Source organism: Engraulis encrasicolus, chromosome 10 (assembly GCF_034702125.1).
Source record: "Engraulis encrasicolus isolate BLACKSEA-1 chromosome 10, IST_EnEncr_1.0, whole genome shotgun sequence".
Lineage (NCBI taxonomy): Eukaryota > Metazoa > Chordata > Actinopteri > Clupeiformes > Engraulidae > Engraulis > Engraulis encrasicolus.
The window spans coordinates 15881154-15892314 of NC_085866.1; the positions used below are offsets into that span (position 1 = coordinate 15881154).

General features: G+C 43.5%; 1 protein-coding gene across 1 annotated transcript in view; it reads left to right on the forward strand.

Moving 5' to 3' along the window:
- The first annotated feature begins 2538 nt into the window (after nucleotides 1-2538).
- calcoco1a (calcium binding and coiled-coil domain 1a) overlaps nucleotides 2539-11161 on the forward strand; it is a 38376-nt gene continuing 29753 nt past the window's right edge. The window contains exons 1-5 of the mRNA XM_063208170.1: nucleotides 2539-2699; nucleotides 4037-4200; nucleotides 4386-4488; nucleotides 6844-7046; nucleotides 11023-11161. The exon at nucleotides 11023-11161 is cut by the window's right edge and continues 74 nt beyond it. Coding sequence (XP_063064240.1) covers nucleotides 4069-4200; nucleotides 4386-4488; nucleotides 6844-7046; nucleotides 11023-11161 — 577 coding nt within the window. The 5' untranslated portion in view covers nucleotides 2539-2699; nucleotides 4037-4068. The remainder of the gene's footprint in view (nucleotides 2700-4036; nucleotides 4201-4385; nucleotides 4489-6843; nucleotides 7047-11022) is intronic.

An 11161-nucleotide genomic window follows, 5' to 3' on the forward strand; every position in this document is an offset into this window, starting at 1 on the left:
CATCCGTATCCTTCTACCCATCCCCCCCCCCCCCTCTCTCTCTGTCATGGGGGCCTGTTCACTCTGTTAAACCATCTCAGCTGTCATTTATGGAGCAGCCTCATTTACTGCCTGCATACAATTAGCAGCCCTGCCCAGAGAGATGTAGAGTATGGAAGGGGGGATGAGGGGAGGAGAGAGGAGAGAGGAGAGGAGGGATGGGAAGGGAAGAGAGGAGAGCGGCGCAGTCCAGCCCAGAGACAAGAGGAGAGAACAGAGGAGAGGAGAGGAGAGGAGAGGAGAGGAGAGGAGAGGAGAAGAGATGAGAGGAGAGGAGAGAAGAGAGGAGAGGAGAGGAGATAAGAGAGGAGAGGAGAGGAGAGGAAATGAGAGAAGAGAGGGGAGGAGAGGAGAGGAGATAAGAGAGGAGAAGAGAGGAGAGGAGAGGAGAGGAGTGAAGAGATGAGGGGAAAATATGAGAAGAGAAGGGAAGGGAAGGGAAGGGAAGAGAGGAGAGAGGAGAGGAGAGGAGTGAAGAGATGAGGGGAAAATAAGAGAAGAGAAGGGAAGGGAAGAGAGGAGAGAAGAGAAGAGGGGAAGAGAGGAGAGAAGAGAAGAGGGGAAGAGAGGAGAGAAGAGAGGAAGAGGGGACAGGAGAGCAGCCCTACCCAGCCCGGATGGAAACTGCCCCACCATGTCAGAGAGAGAGAGAGAGAGAGAGAGAGAGAGAGAGAGAGAGAGAGAGAGAGAGAGAGAGAGAGAGAGAGAGAGAGAAGAGGGGGGGGGACACACAAAGAGCTGCTATACTTCATTCTTCATTCACCCACTAACCAGTCTGTTTTAGACATCCTACCATATCTACCACTGGCTGCTATGGCAACTCACGGAGTGACAGTAGGCCTAGTGCTTCAGGATTGAAACCTAACAAACAAAGCGAGAGGGTAAAAGCATGTGGGAACGACTGAAGAAAGAGAGGGCGGAAGGGGAGAGAGACACACGCAGAGAGAGAAAACGTTATTTTATATGCTGAAGCTGAGTTGGAGAGCGTTTGAGCGTTAAACAAACACTTAGGTTTTATTTCAGCCCATATATCACAGTGATGTATAACCTGCAAATGGCACATGAAGAAAAACTCTTGGGCACAGTACAGTCCGCGCTGCCAAGTTCAACAGTCCGGCTTCCTGGGCCGGGCGGGCTGACACCACCGCACTCGCGCATCAACTGGTACGGCGGTGGGTATGGCTATCCCCCCTCACATTCATAAATATGAAATCTAACCTGCAGGAGAACGCCAGTGACCAAACCCAACCTCCGGGTGCTAAATCAGTAGTGCTGTTTAGACTGTAAATGTCAACGATGGCTGCATGAAAACAAAGCCGCTGGTGAGCTCGGGACGGGGATGCCACCCTGATGATTGACTGTGCAGATAAGTCAAAGTGCAGAAAACGTTAATTAGTTTTACTAAACGCTGATGTAAATGACACCGCCTCTAACTCTTTCTTAATGGATGTGTGTGTTTTAACACAGGCTAGGTTGTTCAGCCAAGAAGAGGAGTGCTTTTGCTGAGGGTATTGAACACGGTCAAAAACAGCCCTCTAAATCATTTACTGATGCATACAGATACTTAGAACATTTTATACTAGGCAACACATAACCAATGATAATTGCATGCACCTTATCATTGTAACTACATACACAAGTGGCAAATGAAAACCCTTAGAAAGCATAGGCCTTACACATTTATTCTTAGATGTCTAACCTAAGAATACATTTTATAGTACTGGGCTCTGTTCTTGTGCATGGTTTAGTTGCAACACAGTGCCATCTGGTGTAGATGAAGGGCATTGCGGAAGCTAGTAGGCCTATGTTAAATTCATGCACCTAGTGGAGCACAGCTCGCAGCTGCTGCTGACTGAGGAGGCATGGGTTTACAAGCTCCTACATGTGTCGCTGAAAACAGCTAAATTTAACACCACCCAAGCGGCATCTGAGTAACTATGAAGAGCGTTATTGTAATGTTATAGCTCACGCGCCCCTTCTCTCCCCCTCGCTGCTAAGTAGTCAAGGATCACATTACGACGAGTCAGGCAGCAAGGAAAGCGCTCTTTACTGTCGAGGAGTGGACCCTCGCTAGCGCATACCCTCTGAAAAAAAAACGATAATGTCAACGCATAACAAGCAAAACAAGCATATTTGTTGCGCGACTGGCACATCCAACAACATTGGGAGATGTCCATGAATAATAAACTCTAGAACTATCATTTCGCAATCTTAGAGAGCGTAGTTGTTTTTGTAACCGACAACAGCACGTACGCGTATGTTATTGGATAGAAAAGGATGCTCATTTGTAGTTCACCAATGAGAATGTAGAAAGGTGAGCCGGAGAATCAAAACATATCGGCCAAGAATGCGGAAATGAACGCACGGATTTTGACGTAACAAATTGACCTTCAAGACTTCCTTTTGCCACTGGGAAATGTAGTTTTTAAGAGCATTGCCTTCAAGCTGTCCTTTGTTCTCAAAACATCAATTCCCAGTGTTCACTGGACCCAACTTAGGAGCTCATGCTTATGTTTTTGTTATTGTTCTCTGGCCGTGGTACGGTTGTCGCTAGAAACGGCGAATGCCTTCCAAGATAATTGCCACGATTGCCTAATTAAATAGGCATCGACATTTTAAAACAATAATTCGCCTGATTTTACGGAGATTCCGCAGATAAGGTTAGTGGAGATGAGTGCTCCCTGACGCGTAATACGCAGTTTCAGGGACGCCAAATGCTGCGTGTGCTAAAGCCTGCACAGTGACATGTGGTGTAAAGATACCATGCATTGATGTTCATTACTGCGACTCGGCAGCTGCCATCTTTGTAAACCTATTAGACAGCTTGAGCTTGTGTGAATAGCTTTTGTCCTAATTGATGTGTGGATAAAGCCAAAGGTTTACCAAAACTACCGGTGCAGAGGTGGCTCTGTTTTGCGCTGTCATTGCGAATTCATGTCATATTTGGAAAATGGAGTATAACACGGATTGAGGTTTATGATTTCTGCATGGTCATCACGGTGATAATTAGCATCAATCGCCTGTGCGTAATTACATTGTTGTTACACGCACATTAATTGTATTGCGCATAAACATTTACAACGCACGTGCTCGTTTGGCGAGCGTCCACACTCATTTTTTCACCTTTTTGTAACTGAATACCTTATTCTCCTTCTCTTTCACCCTCACCAAGTGCATCACAAGTGTAGTATTGCGGTGTCCCACGGCACGCACCTGTTGCCTTGGTAGGCCCTATGCCCTTATGTGTAGAGCCATCTTAAAATGCGCACCCGATATGTGTCTGTGACAGTAACACACTTAACAAGTTGTAATTTATGTTTGTATTAACAAATACTCAGAATATAACTGTATTTATGGGCCGTTATTCATGCAGTGTTTCCTTGGGGTTTCAAGGCCATGCCCAACAAAATACCCCCCAGCCCCCCTCTAGCAGATCATTTGGGTAACTAGATAAGTTAACAAACTCTTCAGTGACATATGGAATTTACAGATACCTTACCCCTTGTGTTTTACAGCACCATGCCACACTCGCATCCGATTTCAGATGTTGACATTCCTGTTAATTTCTACTGGTGTTTATATCAATGATACAGTCAGTGGTTTATATTTAACTGGATATGTGAGACAGTCTGTTTAACACCATTGCTTTAAGTCGTTTCCCATGATATTCACAGACTTTAACAGTGGTGACTGTTTGATTAATATGTGGTTATGACCTCCGAGATGTTGGCCTGAAGCCCTGACATACTGTTGAGATATATTTAGATGTTTGTGTAGCGTTTACTTACTGGCAGGCAGGAGAAAAAAAAGAACAACAAAAGCAAAACAGTGCAGTTTTCTCTTTGGTGAGCTGTAACCAAGGAACAACTGTAGAATACACAACTACCTACCTGACATTTGTGTTAAATGGAAGCAGTTTTTTAACCCATAATTTCATTATTTGTGAACACCTGCTAAGTGCTGATTAACTGCTTTCTTCATTCCGCTGTTTGTGCAGGTGCAGCCGACATCCCCAGTTCATTAGTTGCCATGGAGACTACCTGGAAAGTGGAGTTCCGGAATGTGGGTAGTAGCTACTTCCCTGAGAGCCGTGTGGAGTGCCACTATACCATCACGTCCCAGCACACCTGGGCCAGCAAGGACTGGATCGGCCTCTACAAGGTGCGCCCATGCATCTTTACAATTGCTATTAATTGATTACGAGATGTTGACAGAGTGAGGAATTGTGTGTATGTGATGAATGCAGTGTAGTCATCCAACTGTAGAGATGAATTGGGGACAATGGGGACTTTTGTGTATTTTTCGTGTTGCGCAGTGAGAAAAATAAATGTGTGTGTTTTTCCCAGGTGGGCTGGAGCTCAGTGAAGGACTACCATACATTTGTATGGGCGCTGGCTCCTGCTGGATACAAGGAAGGAATTGATGCCAACTGCTGTGTGCACTTCCAAGGTTATCTTACTTACTTTCTGTCTTTCTCCTTCTAACAAATCACACTCTCTTTTTTACTTTGTAACTTTGTTCAAGTTCTGCTTCAAAGGCATGTAGGCTTTTTTAAATGGGCATTGATCTGTTAGGAGGTGTTTTTGTGCAGTTGGCGGGCGTAGCTAGGTAACGGGTAATGAATCACAGGCCCGGGCTAGAGCAGCAGTCAATAAAATAGATTGGACTTGAGAGAGAGCAGCCTTCCTTGGGCACCAGGGGAGGATTCAGAAGATTCAGCCCTGTCACGACCGGTGTGGCGGCGGTGGTGGTGGCGGTGCTGTGGTCTCCACTGTCATTCCCCTCTCTCTCTCACACACACACACACACACACACACACACACACACACACACACACACACACACACACACACACACACACACACACACACACACACACACACAAGACTTAAGGTTTCAGAACCGCCCGCTTGCATGCGACACATGCATGCATGCACACACGCACGCACGCATGCACACACGCACAGAGAGACAGTTACAGAGCTTGTAAATAAAGACTTGTGTCTGTGAAAGATTCTTTGAATTGGCTGCCTGTAAAAGAAATAAGGGCAAGCTGAGTGGCGATGCTGGAGGACAATGGCACAATGGGACAAAGGGCTGAGAGGGACAGGAGAAGAAGAGAGGGGGAAAGAAAGAACAAAACAGAGGGAGAGATGGACAACAGAAAGCGAGATAGGGGTACAAAAGAGAAATACAGAGTGTAAGACGTCATGAATGAAGGAAAGAAAGTAGGATATAGCGAGAAAGAAGCAGAGAAGGAGAAGACAGAAGGAACAAGAAGACTCTGTGACTTGCTGAGATGCTGAGTGCTGAGATCATCCTATGGCCCATCAGTATGCTGTCACTGCAGGGGGGATGGGGGGATGAATGAAGGAAGGGAGGATAGAAGGATGTAGAGATATGGCTTGGGATGGAGAGATGAAGGATAGAGAGATGAGGAGAAGTATAGAGGGATTGAGGAGAGTTCTGCCTCTTGTCAGCTTGATGGAGCACCGGCTCAGCTGTTCTCCAGCTCAGCGTGTTGCTCAGTCATGAGGAGAGAGAGAGAGAGAGAGAGAGAGAGAGAGAGAGACAGAGAGAGAGAGAGAGAGAGAGAGAGAGAGAGAGAGAGAGAGAGAGAGAGAGAGAGAGAGAGAGAGACAGAGACAGAGACAGAGACAGAGACAGAGAGAGAGAGAGTTGGACAAGAGATCGAAGAGAAAGAGGAGGACCAACAGAACATAAGAGAGATAGAAAATGCCACAGAAAAAAGAATGAGTGTAAAGGTACCTGGATTAAAGTGCATTAGCATTTGCGTTGGCTGAATTGCTAATTAAAAATGACGTTATGTCAAGATGGATATTTCAGGAGTGCTGTATAAAGTTATGCTTTCATGGGTGAGTGGTTAGGCCGTCAGACTTGCATCCCAGAGGTTGCCGGTTCGACTCCCGACCCGCCAGGTTGGTGGGGGGAGTAATCAACCAGTGCTCTCCCCCATCCTCCTCCATGACTGAGGTACCCTGAGCATGGTACCGTCCCACCGCACTGCTCCCCATGGGGCGCCACTGAGGGCTGCCCCCTTGCACGGGTGAGGCATAAATGCAATTTCGTTGTGTGCAGTGTGCAGTGTTCACTTGTGTGCTGTGGAGTGCTGTGTCACAATGACAATGGGAGTTGGAGTTTCCCAATGGGCTTTTTTCACTTTTCAATCACATAATGTTCAATAAACTCACAAAGAAGCAGAGGGAAGTTGTGTTAAAGAAACAATGGGAGGCTATAGCAGTTACTGAATAACAGGATTTGTCTGTTGAGTTTGATCATTGTCAACTATTGTAGCCTCATATATGTACATATTCCAGAGAGGAAAGAAGAACAGAGCGGAAAGTTCCATTGGCTTGCACTGTTACCAGAGAGATATGCATATACTCAAGACAGTAGGACACCCTAACATAAGTTCTGAAAGCTGTAAAAAGTTTAACAAAAGAAAGCAGAAAAGACTCAGAAAGGATGCAAAACAATATATAAAAATGGCATGCCCTCCTTCAAAATATTTCTGTGAAGTTTGTAAAAGAAGATACAGAAGTGAGTTTTCAATTCAAATCAATTTAATTCTTTATTCCAGTGTCAGGGAGATCTATATAATGAAATAGGTAATACAATAACATCATAATACATATTATAGTAAAAAAAAACATCGCAGCACAGTAAAAAGAGAGCTAATTGGAATAAAAACATCTTTTTTTAACGTTTGTTTGAAATAATGTTAACACAGACTTACAGTATAACAGTATAGTTCATGTATAATGTGTCTTTGTGTCTACACAGCCTCCTACCTGCCCAAGCCGAATGAGCAGATGTACCAGTTTGTGTATGTGGACAGCAGGGGGGAGGTGTGCTCCTGCAGCGCCCCCTTCAGCTTCAGCGAGCCCAAACCCCTGGACGAGCTGGTGGTGGAGGGGATGGGGGCCCATGAGGATGGAGCAGGGGACGACATGCTGCTGGTCATATCCAAAGCAGAAATGCTACAGGTTAGTTATTATAGCCAAAGTTAAGACTTTGTTAAAGGGACACTGTGTGAGATTTTTACTTGTTTATTTCCAGAATTCATGCTGCCCATTCACTAATGTTACCTTTTTCATGACTACTTACCACCAGCATCAAATTCTAAGTTTTCATTATGACTGGAAAAATTGCACTTTTCATACATGAAAAGGGGGATCTTCTCCATGGTCCGCCATTTTGAATTTCCAAAGATAGCATTTTTTGGCTGCAAAAAGACTGCACTTGGACCATACTAGAAATATTTGTTTAATACTTAGTAAACTTTCATGTAAAGATCAAATTTGGCAATAGGCAGCCCAATTTCAATGAGCAGCATAGTTGCAGTACCTTTTTTGACCATTTCCTTCACAGTGTCCCTTTAAGATCACTTGAAAATGTATGTGTGTTTTGAAAAGACAGACGTTATTTTTGACTACTGGTTATATCAAAAGCAGAAATGCTACAGGTTAGTTATTACAGCCCAAATTAAGACTTTGTTGAGATCACTTGAAAATGTATGTGTGTTTTGAAAAGGCAGATGTTATTTTTGACTACTGGTCATATCCAAAGCAGAGATGCTACAGGTTAGTTATAGCCCAAGTTAAGACTTTGTTAAGATCACTTGAAAATGTATGTGTGTTTTGAAAAGGCAGACGTTATTTTTGACTACTGGTCATATCCAAAGCAGAAATGCTACAGGTTAGTTATAGCCTTAAAGTTAAGACTTTGTTAAGATCACTTGAAAATGTATGTGTGTTTTGAAAAGGCAGACGTTATTTTTGACTACTGGTCATATCCAAAGCAGAAATGCTACAGGTTAGTTTCAAGATTCAAGATTTCTTTTATTACACGACATCATAGGTTTGAAGCCTATGATAGAGTAAAAATGATTGTGTTTTGTCTCCTCAAAAGATAAATAAATGAAAGGTGTGTGTGTGTGTGTGTGTGTGTGTGTGTGTGTGTGTGTGTGTGTGTGTGTGTGTGTGTGTGTGTGTGTGTGTGTGTGTGTGTGTGTGCGTGTGTAGTTATAGGCTAAATTAAGACTTTGTTAAGACCAGTTGAGAATGTGTGTTTTGAAAAGGCGGACGTTATTTTTGACAGCGTTTTCTGAAAAGATATTGTTATGCAATAATTCCGTATTTTGACATATCTCATGTTTAAATTGCTGCACTGACGTTCTTAAAATGACATTTAGTGGTGTTTCACCTGCAAGTTTATCTTTAAACAGTGGAGGGGCTGGGGGCTCATGAGGAGGGATGACATTGTGCTGATCACACCTCAGCCAAAGCAGAGTTATACTTATGGCTGACACTACTGTATTGTATACAATAAAGCAGTTACGTTTTCATACCCTGTGATATGGCATCCATTAGTGTAGATGGATCCACTTTGGCGAGAGCACATATAAAGTTCAGAACGTGTAGGTATCGTTGCTCTTTCCTATTTTCATTCACAGTGTTTGTACAAACCCCAACTCCGATGAAGTTGGGACGTTTGGTAAACAGTGAATAAAATCAAAATGCTATCATTTTCAAAACATTCAATCTATTCATTAGATTGAGAATAGTGAAAAGACAACATATTAAGTGTTAAAACCGAGAAAAAATATTGTTTTGGGGGACATATGTACTCATTTCTAATTTGATAAATCCAACACGTCTCAAAAGAGTTGGGACGGGGATCAGTGAAATTTAGTAAACATCCAAATAAGATAAAACAACAAAGAAGAACATTTCAAAATGAATTGTACTGACGGACAATATAGGTGTCCAGGTATAAGATCATCACAGAGAGGCTGAGTCACTCAGAATTAAAGATGCAAAGGGAATAATTACCATAGTTATTACATACATTTTTTAATTCCCTTTGATTTACCACAATTGAGTGTATATAAGACATATTTTTCTTACTAAAATCATTGTATAGGTTCATGACATCATGAAATATATATTGGCTGTAGTCTCGCTCTAATTCCTGGAGTGCTAGAGCTATTGAAAATTTACCATATTAAGAATGCTTAATGCATGAAAATGATACAGGGGTGTAACATTCTCCTAAGCACCTGAGCTCACTTGAAATAGACCCAGAAGACATGGGAAACTGTCCTTTGCTTATAGAAGTCAGCAGAAGTTGTAGAAGTCCATTCTTTTTGACAATAATAGAGTAAATATTAAACATTGCACATCCTGTGGCTACAGTAAAAATGGACCATCCAACTTGTGTTAGTGCTAGCTTCAAAAGTCAGCCTCCATGATGGCATGCGGGTGCAGTAGTGCATTGGTTAAGATGTTCTCACTCATCTGTAGAGTTAAATACAGTGCTGAATGGTATAAATGGGTTTTAAACAGCATGAAAAAGCCACTCATGCATTATATTTTGAAGGGAGATCTTCGATTACTGCCACATAGTAAGGTCAAATTGCATTTTTCTCTAACTATGTTTTAACAGTTTTGGGCTCCATCATAAGGACCAGCAGGTGATAAAATGGTGGGTTTTTGGTCAAGACCTGTCACACTGTAAGCACTACAGAAAGGAAAACATTGCAAAACATGACAAGGAATACACTACCAGCCGAAACCATTTTAAGCTGGTGAAATCATGTCCAAGATAGGAATTAACACTGTTTTTTATATAAAATCATCTCATCGGTTAATGTATTTAACTGTTAAGTGTTGTCTTTTGTTTTGTTTTTAGTCTTCCTCGACATTTGCTGCCATTTATTGTCCCCGTCCCAACTCTTTTGAGACGTGTTGGATTTATCAAATTAGAAATGAGTACATATGTCCCCCAAAACAATATTTTTTCTCAGTTTTAACACTTAATATGTTGTCTTTTCACTATTCTCCATCTAATGAATAGATTGAATGTTTTGAAAATGATAGCATTTTGATTTTATTCACTGTTTACCAAACGTCCCAACTTCATCGGAGTTGGGGTTTGTATATTACATTGAGTACGATAACGACTACGGTCAAAAACTATGTCCCTCTATGCCTGCTAGCTCAGATCAAATTAGCACCATCACCTGTTTCCTCTATGAGAGGTGCGTATCGAGGTAGGCGGAGCAGAGGCACCCAATTCGGAATGAAATGTCCCATGTAAACGTAGCTATTGGAGCAGTGCTTCAGGGAGCTACTGTGGACCCTGGGTATAGTCTGCATACATGGTTGCAGTATATACAGCACGGATGACGAATGTCTAATTTTTGTGTTATCTGTTATCTATGTGTCTGTCTTCTCCTCTTCCGCTCAGATGCGGTTAGAGCAGTGCTTTAGGGAGCCTCCAGTCCTGGTATCTCTCTTTCCATCGGCACCTCCTCCGCTTAACAGAGCCGTTTGGAATAGTATTTCAGGGAGCATGTGGTCTCTATCTATTACCTATGGATATATGATTGTACTAATATATCTGCGCCTCTTTCTCTTACAGTAACAGTCGAATGGACCAGTGCTTCCGGGAGCGTCCAATCCTCTTGTATTTATTTTATCTATCTCCTCATCTGAACAGAGCCGTCTGGAGCAGTGCTTTCAGGGAGCATGTGGTCTCTATCTATTACCTATGGATATATGATTGTACTAATATATCTGCGCCTCTTTCTCTTACAGTAACAGTTGAATGGACCAGTGCTTCCGGGAGCGTCCCAATCCTTGTGTGTTTAATTATCTCTCTCCTCATCCGAACAGAGCCGTCTGGAGCGGTGCTTTCAAGGAGCTTGTGGTCAGGGGTGCCGACAGGGAGGGTGACCAAGGGGGCAGTTGTCCCGGGCCCATGGGAGACAAGGGGCCCAGAATTGGGTCCTTATTACATTGTATGTATTGAGCTGGGGGGCCCTTTCAGATGACTTTGTCCTGGGCCCGGCCAAAGCTGTCGGTAGCCCTGCATGTGGTCTCTATCTATTACCGATGGATGTGGTTGTACTAATGTCTGTCTGCGGCTGGCTCTGCACCTCTCTTTTTCTCTGAACAGAGCCGTCTGGAGCAGTGCTTCAGGGAGCGCGGGGAGCTCCTCCAGGCCCTGGAGGCGGGGGACAGGAGCCGGGCCAAGGAGCGCAAGAGGAGCGAGAAGGAGAAGGAGGCCTGGGAGAGCACCCGGCTGCAGCTGGAGA